This window comes from Arvicola amphibius, chromosome 4 (assembly GCF_903992535.2).
Source record: "Arvicola amphibius chromosome 4, mArvAmp1.2, whole genome shotgun sequence".
Lineage (NCBI taxonomy): Eukaryota > Metazoa > Chordata > Mammalia > Rodentia > Cricetidae > Arvicola > Arvicola amphibius.
The window spans coordinates 137702152-137717994 of NC_052050.1; the positions used below are offsets into that span (position 1 = coordinate 137702152).

The window sequence follows — 15843 nt, forward strand, 5'->3', positions numbered from 1 at the left end:
GGGAAAAAAGGATGTCAGTCATTCCAGAGTTTGCCCTTGTCTCTCTCTGGTCAGGCGGTCAGGTCAGCCTGGTCTCTGAGAGTCGTGGCTGGTACCCTTTTCACGGCTTGCGCCCGTCCCTCCTTATTCTCTGTCTAGTTAGGTCTGTTAAGTTTTCATACTCCCAAAGCCACCGAGCCTTGCCTTCCTCTCAAGACACAAATGGAGCTAGTACTGACCGTGTGTAAGTGTATGGATTTCTTTCTACAATATTAAGTACAAATGCACCCTTATAGAATATCGAAGAGTGTCCTTATCCGTCCCGCCTGTCCCGTATCAGAAAGAGACCAAAGATAACAGGGGTGTAAGGCGATCCAATGCTGCGGTTTAAAAAATTCCCAGAGTGCTATTTATAGTTATGTTCTCTTTCAGAGCCTTTTTGCATGCATTAGCTCACTTGATCCCTGCAAACAATTTTGTGAGGTGGACACTATTAGTAGTATTACTAATTGTAATAGCAGGACGAAGACATTGGATAGATGTTTGCACCAAGTTACACTTCAATAGCTGCTTCTGAAGCCGGACAGGACGGACTGACGGACACCTTGTCCTCAGGTGGGACAGCCAAGGCAAAGTGCAGAAAGTGAAGCCAAGAGGAAGTTTCTCCGACAGGCAAGTGGCTCACCACAGCATTCAAATCCGCCAAGCCAGCCCGCCAGGGCGTCACAAAAGCCCGCCTCTCCACTACAAAGCCACGCCCCCAGGCTGTCTGGTCCCTGAACTCCCAATGCTTCCCCTCATCTCTCGGACTCCACCCTCTCCGGCAATAATCATTTCCGGTATGCTGGGTTCTGATTGGTCCAAAAGCCGGAAGTGAGGGCGGGCGGTGGCGCCGTTGCCGCAGTGACAGAACGGGGGAGTGGGAAGATGGCGGCGTCGCGTCGCTCTCAGCATCATCACCACCATCATCAACAACAGCTCCAGCCCGCCCCAGGGGCTTCGGCGCCGCCACCGCCACCTCCCCCGCCGCTCAGCCCCGGCCTGGCCCCGGGACCCACCCCGGCCTCGCCCACGGCCGGCGGCCTGGCGCCCTTTGCCTCCCCGCGGCACGGCCTGGCGCTTCCAGAGGGGGATGGCAGCCGGGACCCGCCCGACAGGCCGCGATCTCCCGACCCGGTGGACGGCGCCGTCTGCTCGGTGGCAGCGACGGCCGCGGTCCCGGCAGCTTCCGCCGTCGTCGGAGTCGCTCCCAGCGCAGCTGGCGGTGGCGGTAACAACTCCGCGTCGTCCACTTCTTCCCCGACTTCTTCTTCGTCTTCCTCCCCGTCCTCCCCTGGCTCGAGTTTAGCGGAAAGCCCCGAGGCGGCCGGAGTTGGCTCCACAGCAACTTTGGGACCCGGGGCGGCGGGCATCGGCCCGGGGGTCCCAGCCGTGAGCGGGGCCCTGCGGGAGCTGCTGGAGGCCTGTCGCAATGGGGACGTGTCCCGGGTGAAGAGGTTGGTGGACGCAGCGAACGTGAATGCAAAGGACATGGCCGGCCGAAAGTCTTCTCCTCTGCACTTCGCCGCAGGTAGGAGACTTTGGAGTTGGGTTTTACGGGTTTGGGAGTGGAGGGCGGGTGATCGGACTAGGAAAAAGAGTTACAGGTTGTCGCGGGACAAGTAGGGGCTTGACTGGTGTCTCTGACGCCTCACCCTGAGACCCGAAGTTCGTGCCTGGGTCGGTGGGGGCGTGGAAGAGGGGGGAATGTGTGAATCCACTCCTTGGAGTTTGCAACCGACGTACTTCAACTTAAGCAAACTCCATGTAGTTAGTGGTGGACCCCGGATCAGGGCATACTTAGAACTTCTTCAGAGTGTATCGGAGACAAGTTAGATCGGAGGAGCGTTGTCGTTTGTCTGCTGCTAGTTTGCTTTGTTTGACACTGTTATGTCTCTGGAAGACAGTCCGAGCCGAAAGAAGTGTACGGTAACTCAACAAGTGTTTGAGACTCTATCCTATTAGTAACACAACGAAAGACGGATGGGGTTGGTGAGAGTCCACCCTTTTCTAAGAAGTTTGCAGTCTGTTGGGAAAGACTACAACCAGCCTGCCCAGGACGCTAGTGATAAGGGGTATTGTGCGCCTTATGATAAGGGAAGAAAGAGTGGCTTTCAAGTTCTGCACCCCGCTGTTGAGTGTTTGTCTTGTCTCAGCCAGCTCATTTTCTTAGAGACGGAGATGATAGTCTGCTTGAGTGAGGATTTAGTTAAGAAGTCTCTGGCCTGAAAAGTCTCCAAACAGGCACAGATGCCTAAACGCTGAGCTTTACTTTTTTGCCCCTCCCCCCTTCTGAGCAAGCAGTTGGTTTCTTTTAGAAACACATAGTAGTTTTATAAAACACAAACATGTATCACAAAAACAAAAGGGCCATAATCTCACTGACTTGATACCTCCTGCTTTTTTTATAGTTGAACGTAATTAGGTTATGCACTTTAAAACATTACATTTGAAGTATGTATTTTACATATGTTTTATAAATTCAAATAGGACAGAAGGATACAAAATTAAAAGGCACACCTTTAAAATAAAATATCAAAGACCCCGCCTTCAAATGTTTTTATTCATGAGTACCTGTGTCTGTGTGATTGTTTGCCAAGTTTGTGTGTGTGTGTGTGTGTGTGTGTGTGTGTGAGCACGTGTGGAGGTTCCAAGGAGGTAGTTCCTAGAGCTGGATTACAGGTGACTGGATCACCCAACATGGTGCTCAGTTCCTCTGGAAGAGTAAGCAGTGCTCCCCCTCCCGGGCTCCTTGTCTGTCTTCACACCATCGAACACCGGGACTGTGCTTAGCTTGGGGACAGGCTCTTCCTCCACTGGCTGCCCCTCCAGCTTTTCTTGCTGGACACTTCAGTGGGTGTGACTCCTTCAGTTTGTTCTGTAAACATAGGCTTAGGACTTTGCGTGTGTTTTCTATAGCTTGGCAGGTACTCTGTTCTCTTTGCAGCTAGAGAGTGAGGGACACATGCTTAAGCGAGCACAGGTTCACAAGCGCAGCAGTGGAAGGTGGATGTTGAGTCAGCTGTTTGATTTGGAGCTCAAGCTATAATCTGTACTTGGTTTTGTAATTGTAGTGAAGAGTTTCTAAGTTGTGCTGCTTTTGGAGGGGCGGGAGAAAGTGTAGTCTGGGGTTTGTAGAAAGGGTAGCTATTATATTTTTCAGCCCATACTTAAAAATTGACTTTGTATTGTCGAAATTTAATCAGAACTTTCAGGAATGGAAACCACACTCTCATTTATATGTGGGTTGTACTTTGGCATTTTATTTAGTCTTTCACTTACTTTTTAGCAAATTCTGTTTGTGATTCACTAATGGGTAATGACCAGTGGTATGTGTGCATTGGAAATGATCATCAGATTATTGGATCCATGCTTAATGTAATGCTATTGAGTGTGGTGAACTGGCTTGTAAGGAAACTTTAATCTGACTAAATGAAAACTCAAGATTCTTGCTTGTTTTATATGAAATAGCATTCCTTTTTGTAGTCTGGCTTTTCTTTCCTTCCTCGCTAGTTTTTTTCTCTGTCTCATGAGACAGGTCTGGCGAGCCTCAAGACTCTTCTGCCTCAGCCTGCCAAGTGCTGGCTGGAATTTCAGGCCTCTGCCACTACACTTGGATTCTTTTTCTTTAGACTAAATCAAAGGTTTAAGTCTGATTTAACAAATTGGCCGAGACTCTTTACTTTCAAGAACTTTCCCCCAAATCTGGTTAGTACATTGTCTCACAAATCTGTAACACCAACACGCTACCTATATCTATTTGCGCATCGGTTTGCTCTTTCAGAATCAATTCACACAGACAAGCGCTCCTTTCCCAGTCATGCCTTCTGTTCTCCACAAATTGCTGGGTTCTCATCTGCAAACAGTGAAACAGCCTTATATAATTATTTTGTACTTAGGAGGAACTAACCTTGATATAGCCTGCTTTTTTAACCTCATTTGTTTAGCTCATTTGTGGAAAACAGACAAAACAATAATTATTGAATTCTCCGTGGTAAAAAGCATTCTGTAGTTAGCTTACACTTTCATATTTGTTTGTATAACATTAAAGCTTCCTTACGTCTAGTCTCCCTTAGATGTAGGCTGAGTAGTTAAAAGTAGTTGTTAGTTGACTTGTACTTGGTTGTTATAGTCGTTGTATTATCCTGGAATAGTTTTTTTTTGGAATAGGCAAATGTCTTGGAAAATTTTTAAAATTATAGTTAATAATAGTTTATTATGTGTTAAATATTGGCAAAACTTTAGAGTGGCAGATAGTTCACAACTTTATTGCACTATGTAGTGAGAAAGTTTAAAGAACACAAAGTCTCACAGTGTCACCTGTAGGAGGGTATTATGCTGTCTTTTGGAGTATATAAAAGAGGCTGTTAATTCTGGGTTTGGAGCAGTTAGGAAACCTTTTTTAAAAGATGGTTTAGTTTTGTTCCTGAAATAAGGTTTTATTCTGTAATCCTGGCTGTCCAGGAGTTGGCTGTGTTGACCAGGCTGGCCTTGAACTGACAACAATCTGTCTGTCTGCCTCTGGAGTGCTTCGGTTCTAGGTGTGCACTAAGGTCACTACAGCGCTTTTAAAGCACCGCTTTAAAATGAAATTGTCTTAATTCATTTCCTAATGGTGATGGATTTGTAATAACTGATATAATTTTGATGAAATTCTTTTTACAAAAGAGTTCAGATGAGGTATTTTTTTAAAGGTTCAAATAGTTTTGAGGTCTCAGTATTTAGTATTTATTTTTTAAGCTCCATTTTTTAAAATTCATGTGTATATGTGTGTGTTTGGGGATGTGCATGTGTGGGGGTCCCCTGAGGGTGTTGGATACCCTCGAGCTGGAGTGCTATATGAAGTATGGAAACCTAACTTGGGTCCTCTGGAAAAGCAGCAGGTACTGTTAACCACTAAGTCGTCTTTCTAGGCACTCATAGTATTTACTTTTTTTTTTTTTTTTGAGACAGAGTCTCTCTACATATGTCTGACTGTCGTAGAATTTATTCACTGTGTAGATCAGCTTGGCCTTAAACTCACAGAGCCTTCACCATGCCTACCATGGTGTTTACTTTAGATTGAAGATGTTTGATGTAGCCTTCTGTACAGTTAACTAACATATTTCTTGAATTGTCCTATATGTTATAAGGCATTTTGGTATCAAAAGTAGCCAAAAGTAGAATGTATGTCAGCTTTGCTTTTTTGGATTGAATAGGACCGTCTGCAGCACACATTTAACCCCACAAGAGTTACCCAGTTTACACTAGATCCTGAATTTTCATAAAGATATCTTCCTACTTCCAGTACAGTTGTTAATTTAGCTAAATACACAGTGTCCTCTAACCTTTGGCAAATAACAATCCAAGTGCTTCAGTCCTGGAGTGGTAACTGGTGCGAACTGTGCCTTTCTGTTCTTTATTGCTGACAACATCCTAGGTTGTACCTTATTTGACTCTTAGTTTTCACAGAGTCTTACTTCTTTGGGTAGGTTGGCTTGTTGATGTTCCTGCCACTACCTCCCAAGTGCTGGGATTACAGGCATGTGCCACTAAACCCAGCTCCTCAGAATTGAAAGGTCTGACTTTGGTAGAAGAAAAGGAACTTGCTTTGCAAATTCCTTCCTAGACTTAAAACCGCAGGTTGAAAATAGGATTTTTTTTCCTTGTGTTTTCTTAAAATTGTACATGTAAATGACCTCTTCTTATACAGTTCACAAGGAGCTCTGAGTTAGGGAGATGCATGAAGTGTCTTTTTGCTTCAATGGTGTCAGTCATTGGAAGCAGATGATTTAAAGAATGAACTAGCTATTTGATGACATTACAAATACATCTCCAGTAATGAAAAGGGTAACAAACTGTTATATAAGACTGCTTATATTTCAGCCTTATGCTGTCAGCTTAGATATTCCTCAGTGTCTCAGACCCTTTAAATATGTGTCAGTGTGGGTTGCAGACAGCTGAGTAGGTGCCCCGAAGAAGCTGAGTTTTGATGCATAGAGATCCCGCACAACTCAGACCCTTATAGAAAGCCACCACAGAGTCTGGAAGTTCAGTTTTCTGGGATTACCAGTTACACTTTAAAAGTTCTTTAAAAGGAATCATATACAGTTCACACTTTTCTGTAAGTCCTGCCCCTCCCACCCCCTGTAATAGATGCATAGTTCTTCCCATGCTCGGTAGATTTCATTCTGTCAGTATACTGTCACCAAGCTTGTTTTCCTTCTGTTGATGCATTCTTAGGCTCTTTCCAGTTTTGACTATTATGAATAAAGCTGTTTTGACATATATTCTTAAAATCTTGTTTTTATGGGTATAAGGCTTTTCGTTCTTGAACAAAAATTTATTAGAATTACTGGATCTTGGGTTTGGTAAATGTGCATGTTGGAGGTTGCGGGACTGAAGTGTTCAGTTTCATAGAGCAGCTCACAACATAGCAGTGAGCTTCAGAGAAAGCCGACAAGTGAGGCAGAGGCATGGTGAGTAAAACTGAACTTAGACTCTTCAGCACTCTCGGGCGTCCTCCTCTGCTGAGTCTGATAGAGTGGGCTCAACCCATACCCAGGAGGAGGCGGTTACACAAGGTACACTTAGAGTTTCATGTTGCTTATTGATAGGGGTAACTTTGGAGTAATGCATGGCTAGGAGATTTTGTTGTGTGACCATCAGCGTGTGCTTACAGAGACCTGGAAGGCACAGCCTAATATATTCATGTATGCTCTGTGGTATTGCTTCTAGGCTGCACACTTGTCCAGTATCATGTCAGTGTCTGAATTCTGATAGTAACAGAATGATGGGCATTTGTACATAAACATAGGAAATACACAGTACAACAAAATGTGAAAAGTGAAGCATAGCATACCCTGAAAGACATGAGTGGAGTTTGCAAAATCTGGAGAGTGAATAGGAAGGCTTAGTCTATAGTCCGATAGTTTTTTATTTTGTTGTTTAGCATTGTATACTTACTGCCACCCTAATTCATACATTATTTTCCATGATGTAACAACCTTGATTCCCTTTTGTTTGTTAGAGTCAAGGTCTCTCAGTCCTCTGCTTGACTCCTCTGAGTAGTAGAATGTCTGTATTCCCATGTCCAGTCAGGACTTTTCCACTTTATAATCTTTAAAAAAATTTAAACTTTTGATTCTCTTGCAATACTTAAGACACAAAAATATTGTACACGTTGAACAAAATATTTTTGTCTTTAGTATCCTCATTCTATAACTTTTTCAATTTTTAAAAATTGTATTTTACACTCTGTACATTGTTGTTAAACATATTAATCAGTCGAGGCTGACACAGGTCAGAATCATGGTCATAGCTGTCCTCCAGGTCCTGGTCTATCCACTGGAAGCTAGGATGTCAGTGTCTTGTCCTGCTGGAATGGCCTTAGGGAAAATAACAGCACTGGACCGTCTCCTGCGGCAGCAGTGCCTTCTGCAGCTCTGTAAGGACCTGGTTAAAGCTGCTTTCCATGCCTTTTGAAGTGAATAGTGTTCTTTAAAATAGTGATGAAAGCATAATGTGGTTAATACACTAACCTAGTAACTTATTAGCATTGCCAGATCTATGTAGGATATGTAATTGTATGATGACAGCGAGAGCACAAGCACACCACAGCAGGTTTGTTTACACCAGAATCACCACAAACATAAAGTAATGCATTGTGACACACAGTGGCAGTGATAATTATTTCAGGAGGGCTTTTCAGTGCTGTTACAATCTTTTCATTGTCGTGTGACTTGGTCTTTCTTGGACCCAACACTGTTGTGCAGCTTGTGACTATATACTAAGTTACTGGCATCATCCTAGAAGCTGCCTTTCCCAGTGACTCATCCTGTGTCCTAGTATTGGAGAAAATGGTACATTCATTTTGGGGCTTGATTTTTCTAAGAAGTTGGAGTATGAATGTCTCCAACCTGTGCTTTAACTTGTGCCCCATGCTCTTACTGATGTAACAGTTGCTGAGACTGTGGTTATGATTTGCAAATACATTTCTAAGTATGTTGCTGAGATTATCTTTGTGTGGTGTGGTAGGGGTTGACTACAGTGTTCATGTGTGCTTTTCATGTACTCCACCACTTACTTATACCCCCAGCTCAACATCATGCATTTAAAAGTAAGAAGGTACCTAAACATTTATGATTGTTATCGTAAGTCAGTTTGGGCTATAATTACTCAAGTATAATAGTTGGGTGGCTTATAAAAAACAAAAATTACTCTAGTGCAGCAAGGTCTGAGGTCAGGGCCCCAGAAGTTTGCTTCTGGTAAGAGCTGTCTTCTGAGTTGCCAACTACCAGCTTTTAGTATATTCTCATGTGGTGAGCAGAGAGAGAGAGATAGAAAAGAGAACACATGTAAATGAGCACTCGTGTGTTGGCAGAGACTGCTGCCCAGACCCGAAATAATAACACAGGAACTATTAATTACAACCTATTAGCTCACACTTCTTATTGGCTAGCTCTTATTCTTAAATTAACCCATTTCTATTCATCTATGTATCACCATGTGGTTGTGGCCTACCGGTAAAGTTCCAAGTTCCAACCAGCATCTTGCATCTGTCTCCTATGGCTACTGGCTTCTCTTGACTCTGCCTACTCTCTCGCTATATCTCTTCCAGCCCGACTATATTCTGCCCTGCTATAGGCCGAAGCAGATTCTTTTATTAACCAATGGCATTCACAGCATAAAGAGGGGAATCTCACATTACTCGTGGGTTTTCTTACAAAGGCTCTAAATTTCACTTGTGTTACCTAATTAATTGCCTCCCAAAGACCTCACCTCCTAATCCTGTCACACTGGAAATTTCAGTGCATAGATTCTTTTTAAGGCGGACATAGCATGAGCAAGCATTGAGTCCACAGGTGTGTCTTCCTGAAGGTTTGACTGTGACTCTGTGTGTGTGTGTGCACGCATGTGTTCACATACAGCCCCCTTGTGCATTGCTAGGTATGGGGAAGCTGGGAAGGCCTGACAGGTGAGTGGTGTTGTCAGGAAGAGGGAGTACAGTGGCTGCTTTGGGAATGATTCCTAATAAAAGGATGGGTTGAGCCAGTAATACGGGAGCTCCTCCGCTCCTTCAGCCAATAGCCTTTAAGATACCAACCCACTTGGGTGTGGTCTCTTATACTATAAATGCAGCTGTAAAGCGTGCGCCACCACAACCGGCTTTTTTAAAAATTATAAACTGTTTGGCCTATTAGCTCAGGCTTCTTATTAACTCTTATAACTTTTATTAGCCCATAATTGTTGTCTGTGTTAGTCACATGGCTTTTGGTACCTTTTTTGGCGAGGCAGTCACATCTTGCTTCCTCTGTGTCTGGATGACAGTTGCAGACTGACCTTTCCTCTTCCCAGAAATCCCCTGTTCTCATTGTGCCACCTATACTTCCTGCTTGGCTACTGGCCAATTAGCGTTTTATTAAAAATAATACAAGTGACAGGATAAAAGACCATTGCCCCACAGCAGGCCAGTTCTTCTCTTGGACAGGGGTTCTCACCCTTCCTGATGCTTTGATTCTATTACAGTTTCTCATGGTGTACTGACTGCCAACCATAAAACTGTTTCATTGCTACTTCATCACTGTAATTTTGGTACTGTTATGAGTTACAATGTAAATATCTGATATGCAGTACATCTGATATGTGACCCAGAGGGTCGCAACCTGCAGGTTGAGAACCAGTGACCTAGGGCATCTCAAAATGGACTTTTAGTTTACTATTTAAAAAGGTATTGAGACAGGACTTCTCTGTGTAACAGCTCTGGCTGTCCTGGAACTTGCTTCATAGATAAGGCTGGCCTTGAACTCACAGAGATCTGCCTGCCTGAGATTGAGTGCAACACCACCACCAGGTCTTAAATTTTTTTTTAACTAGGGTGAGTTTCTTGGGATTTTATTAAAGCCTAACCACTTGGGATGATGGGTTTTGAGCCTAAGTTTTTGAAAATTAGTGTGATTTTGGGTAATTGAGGAATGTCTTAGATGTGTTTTGGTGCCCATACTTTAGAGGCTTCCTCAGGTTTTTGGATTGCCATTACCTGCTGGGCTGTTTTGTGAAAACTTGTTTTGCTCCTTGGCTTAGGTTCTCTCTTTATAGACTTGAAGCATCATGACCCTTACAATGTTCTTTTCCATTCTTTGTGCAATGGAAGCCCCTAGTTCAGGTCAAACAATGAGTCTTTCTTTTAAACTGTAAGAAAAGGAGAAATAAAGTATTAACGTTCTCTTTTTGGTTTTCACTAAATTGTTGGTAACTTTTTTCTTTGAGGTAATTTTCTTTATAGTCAAGTAAACATTTGATAGTTAATACCAATGATTCTGTTAGCTACAAGGTCAAACTTACTTTAAAAAAAATCTACTGATTGACTCACAATTCTTAAAAGCTAGTCTTCCTATCACCAGTTACAGTTTTAAAAATTAATGAAACTTCCCAATATGGAGCTAATTACAGTGCTTTTCAAAAGGTTGATTGTGTCGAAGTAGATCTGACAGGATTGGATGCCCTCATTCTGATGTATTTACGGGGGTCATTTTGAATGTCCCGTTCATTTATAGTGTGAGAAGGTACCGTTCTCTTTTTCTGTATGAAGGTACCGTTCTCTTTTTCTGTATGTTTACCTTCTCACACTATGGAAATTTGACTTTTTAAAAAAAGATGTCATGGAATTATAATGAATGACTGCATGTTAGCTATTTTCTAAAATGTCTGGAATAGAGATGCTAACTTGTGCTTTTGTGTAGGAAATAAATCTTGTGAAAAAATTCTTCTGAACTAATTTGTAGAGCAAGATATTAAAAATTTGGCTTACCCACTGTTTCCTACAAGGCAATACCCACAGTGTATCAACACAGTGTATAATTGTTATCCTATTGGAATTTTATGAAAACAAGGAGAACTTGGTATTCAGTTTGCATTTGAAGAGTTGGCTTTGTAGGTTAGTATTTCTAATCCCAAGTCTGATTCCTTATATCTAGAAATAATAAATTTTTTTTTGGTTTTTTTTGAGACAGGGTTTCTTTGTAGCTTTGGAGCCTGTCCTGGAACTAGCTCTTGTAGACCAGGCTGGCCTCGAACTCACAGAGATCCACCTGCCTCTGCCTCCTGAGTGCTGGGATTAAAGGCATGCGCCACCACCACCCAGCCTAGAAATAATAATTTTTAATATACTAATCTACCTTTTATGTCAAAATCAGAAGTCACATAGCTATGAAGTGTATATCTGTATATACACTGTATATCTGGCTGCCTTAAAATCATTAGGTCTGGGCTGCTCAAATGGAAACTTAATAGTAATGAGAAATAAAATTGTTTTGAGATGTCATGACTTTCTCAAATTGGTTTTCTGATAGTAAAAAAATCATCTAAAATTCAAAAGTGCAGAAAAAAATGGTCCATCATCTTACTACTCCAAGGCAAGTTATGGTGATTTGTGGATATGTCCCTTGGATCCTTTTCTCGGGCACTTAAAATAAATCTCTTCAGTAAGTAGGATATTAGAACATTTACAATTATTAGAATGTTTGTTTTTAAGATTTTTATTTTAAAAAACTTCTGTGTATGTATGTATCTGCTTAAGTTCATGTACACCATGTGCATGTTGGAACCCGTAAAGGCCAGAAGAGGGGGTAGATTCCCTGGAAATGAAGTTTGAGCTGCCCACGGTGGGTGCTGCGAACCAAACCTGAATCTTCTGCAAGAGTAGTAAGCGTCCTTAACTATTGAGTCATCTTTCAGAGCTGCCAGAATACTGGACTATCCTACCCTTTTGTTCATTTGTTTCATAAATATAAAATGTTTGATTGTAAGCAATCAGTGAAGAGCTTCATTAAATTAAAGGGAATTTTAGCAAATATTTTAAGTCTAAAGACTGTTAAGAAAATCCTGATAAACTTTGTTAAGTATTTTAGTTCATGGAAGCAGTCAAACAAAATATTTTAAATAGCAAAGCATGGGAATCACAACTCTTTGAAAGCACACGATGATACTGAAAATGGTACAGATGGGGGCTGGTGAGGGCTCAGCAGGTAAGAGTGCTCATTGTGCACTTCATGACCTGAGTTTGATACCCAGAACTGATAGTGAAAGAAAAGAAACAAATCCCAAAAGTTTCCTCTGACTTCTTCATGTGTTGTTGTGGTACATGCTTGTTTTTATTCAAACACATATGTTGACACACATACTATTACTAATAAAAAAGCTTCACATTGTAAATTTTATGAAATGTGTATTTTGCCATAATTCAAATGAAAAAACAAATAGTAAATGTTTTGGTCTTTGTTATCTTACAGAGAACGTGTGTGTGTGGCATATGTACATGCTTGTATGGGTATGCATATGTATATGCATCCATGTGTGGAGGTCAGAGTTGATGTTGGGTGGAACTCACCAGTTTGTCTAGGCTGGCTGCATCTGAGCTTTGTGAATCCTTGTGTCTCCCCAGCCTGACACTAGGGTTTCAGATATGTGCCTCTTCTACTGTTCATGGGTGCTGGAGAACCGAACTCACAGTCCTCAGTCACAGCTACTCACTGAGCCTTCTCTTCTGCCTGAGAAGAGAATTTCATATTGCCAATATGAAATATGGAAATATTGATATTCAGTAGAATGAATTTCAGCAGTTATGTTGATGATGCCCTTTTCATTTTTTCTGTCAGTTATCAATGTGTCTGAATGGCTGTGGTTCTGCGAGTGTGAGATTCACCATTAAAGAAGTGTTGTGGAAATCAAATGAGCTTATGAAACTTGCCTCATTAACAGTTACCGAGACAGTTCCACAGTGGATTCCTCTCTATTTCTGAGGGATCTAGATAGTAGGGCTCTACTAAGATTTTATGGTCCTTTGGCAGACGCTCAACAGATGGTTCTCAAATCCCCTGCAAGATGATGAGTGATCCTGTTTGTATGACCTTTTTACCCCAGGTCAGGCACCAGGGCAGACTGTAGAAACAATTCTGCCAGTTCTGGTTTGGTAAACTTGTGAGCTTGTCTTGCAAGAGCAAGTGTAACTTGGGCAACTGCTCACTGAAAAGCCCAGTGCAGCATTGGGTGACTGCTCGCAAAAACTGTATAAACAGAGTGCCCTGCACAACTTGGTGACTATGCTACCAAAGACTCTACTGTCCCCAGAACTTGTTTACTACCATAAAGTATCCTTAGGGTGGAGCATCTTCCTCTGTATGGAAAATTAGACCCGGGGGGTATCTTGTACTGATTCTTCCTGCCATCTTCCCTTTTCACCGTTTGGTTCTTCCCATGGGTTCTGAGTTTTTAGGAAGTTGCTAGGAAGGGCACACATCTAACTATCCTTTGCACCCCACAAGCTGTAAGAACAGCAGTCTAGTACCTTCATCTCACCTCCCCACCACTTTTCTGCCAAACCAGGTGCTAATGTGGAAGATGACATCCACTTATCTTTTTCTTGTTGTAACCCTCCTTTGTGCTGGCAAGTGCTTTCTGAGTAGACAGCTCAGCCTCAGTTATATGTCTTCGCACTCATAGCAGAAATCCGTACACCAGCTGCCACGGCCTGCTTACAGTCCTGTCCAGTGTGTACTGTTGTGTGGGATTGCAGTATAGCCCCTAACTCCATCAGCTGTTTGGGGACGTCCTCTTACTTAAATGGTAGGCCTCATTCATCAAGGACGCATACCACACCCCATATCACATAGAGGAAGCTACTACCCTGGGATTTTCCTAAAGACGCTCCGTGCTCTGATAATTCAGCCTCAGCTGCATGTCTTATCACCCATACTGGGGTACACAACTTTCCCTACATCAGGGCAATATACCATCCCTTACTTACCACTTGGGAGAAGTAGCCAAGTGGGTGCTCCACCTGGCTTTAAACGGATCAGCCTCAGTTGCTTATCTTAGCCTTGTTTTGGACTTTGTCTTCTTTGGGTGTTCATGCATTGTGTGACTTTTCCTGGAAATACACGGACACACAGCCCGCCTCCTCCACACCTAACTATGATGAGAATGGAAGATCAAAGGAATGATTCCATCCAAGTTTAGCTTGGAGAAAGAATGAGTTTACTAAGTTTACTGCAAGGAGCTTGAATGACTGAAGCTGTATTACCCGACAGCCACATCAGCTCCTTATAAAGACAACCCAGCTTGAGTTTGGACACAAGTCTCACAGTCATCTCTTCCTCCAGCACTTGTTTGCTCCTTATATATTGTTGGGGAGGGGCATCTTGAGTTTTGAGCAACTTTCTGTGACATGAACTTCCCCCCTTCCCTCCAGAAGGGATGTTTGATTGGAAGGAAATCTAGAGAACACTTCGAGTTTTCAAAATATTGTTTCTCAAGCGTTTGCATCTCAGAACTCTTAGGTGTAGTACTCCTCCCTAACTCTTAGGGCTATCAGATGCCTGAAACTTGATCATGCCAACTTCTGGATGTTTTCCCACACACACATACTTATTGTAAGCTTTAATTGATAAATTAGGCATAAGAGATTAGCAGCAATAACATAGAAATGTAAGAATTGGTAGTAAATTATATGAATGTAATGTTTTTGGTTTTTGAAAGAGTTTCTCTGTGTAGTAGCCTTGGCTGTCCTGGAACTCTGTAGACCAGGGTGGCCTTGGACTCAGAGATCTGCCTGCCTCTGCCTCCTGAGTGCTGGGATAAAGGGTATACACCACCACTGTCAGACACGAATGTAGTTTTGACCTTCTTTCAAGAAGTCCCTAAGGCAAGAGCTTCCATATTTTCAGGGAAACACATTTAGCTCTTTTCTGTTGTATCTGAATCATCAGCTTAATTAGGTAAACTACTAGTAAAGCCAGGAAAAGCACTGAAATACCACGAGAGCAAGATGGGGCAGTAACAATGTGTAGAAATAGATTGGATACCCTAGGCACAAAGGACATTTAACCATACTGCTACCATGAATGATGTATGATTTAAAATTTATATATTAGTTATTTCTTTCCCATATAATACTCCTAGACCGTGACTGACTGCAGGCCACTAGTGCAGAAAGCAGCACTGTGGAGAAAAGGGGTGGGGGTGGCTGTATTGATTGTGCCTTTGTTACATCTTTAGAGACTTATGGGATAAATTAAAGTGTAGAAATAAAAATACAAAAACTATTATTTGAGTGTAAATAACACTTACAGTTAGATTCTTTCCTAAGCAAAGATCAATGAGACAAAGGGATTGTTTTGTATTTGGAGTCAGTTTAATGCCTAGATTGATAGAAGACAGCCTAATTCTTGTCTTTTACCTGTCATCATTGTGTGTATTATGAAGAATGAATTCATAAAACAGATAATGGAATGCAGAAGGAAGTACTATTTTTCAAAATATAATTTGATTAATTAGTTTTTATAGAGAGAATTTTCAGCCTTATCAGTGAATTTTTCCTATTTCTGGCATGTTAAAATTCACTGACCTATTTTTACAGAATTGGATCTTATAGCTATCTAATTTAGTCTTTTGGAAAGTATTACTTCAGTATGTCATGCAAATCTTTCAAGCATTAATACCTTAATTTTATAATAAAAATAACAGGCAGCACATTTACCAGTCTTAGGAAAGTAATGGTTACTGGGAAACTGCTATGGTTATAATAGCTTTGTAATGCTATAAAGTTCAGATATTTATCTGAAAGCTTGCATTCTATCTTTGAGAGCAAATATTGTTGTTTTCATCTAAGAAGCTACCTTGTTCATCCTGGAGAAAATGTCTGACAAATGCTGAGGTTCAAGCTGTTCTTAAACAGCAGCATAGTGTTAGTCAAATCAGCTGTCACACCTTACTGTAAACTAGACTATGTGATACTTTGTCACAGTCTTATTAAATCCATGCTCTGGAGGCTGGAATTTAATCAAATGA

General features: G+C 41.8%; 1 protein-coding gene across 1 annotated transcript in view; it reads left to right on the top strand.

Moving 5' to 3' along the window:
• The first annotated feature begins 904 nt into the window (after positions 1–904).
• Tnks (tankyrase) overlaps positions 905–15843 on the top strand; it is a 151025-nt gene continuing 136086 nt past the window's right edge. The window contains exon 1 of the mRNA XM_038326814.2: positions 905–1549. Within this exon, the coding sequence (XP_038182742.1) occupies positions 907–1549 (643 nt within the window). The 5' untranslated portion in view covers positions 905–906. The remainder of the gene's footprint in view (positions 1550–15843) is intronic.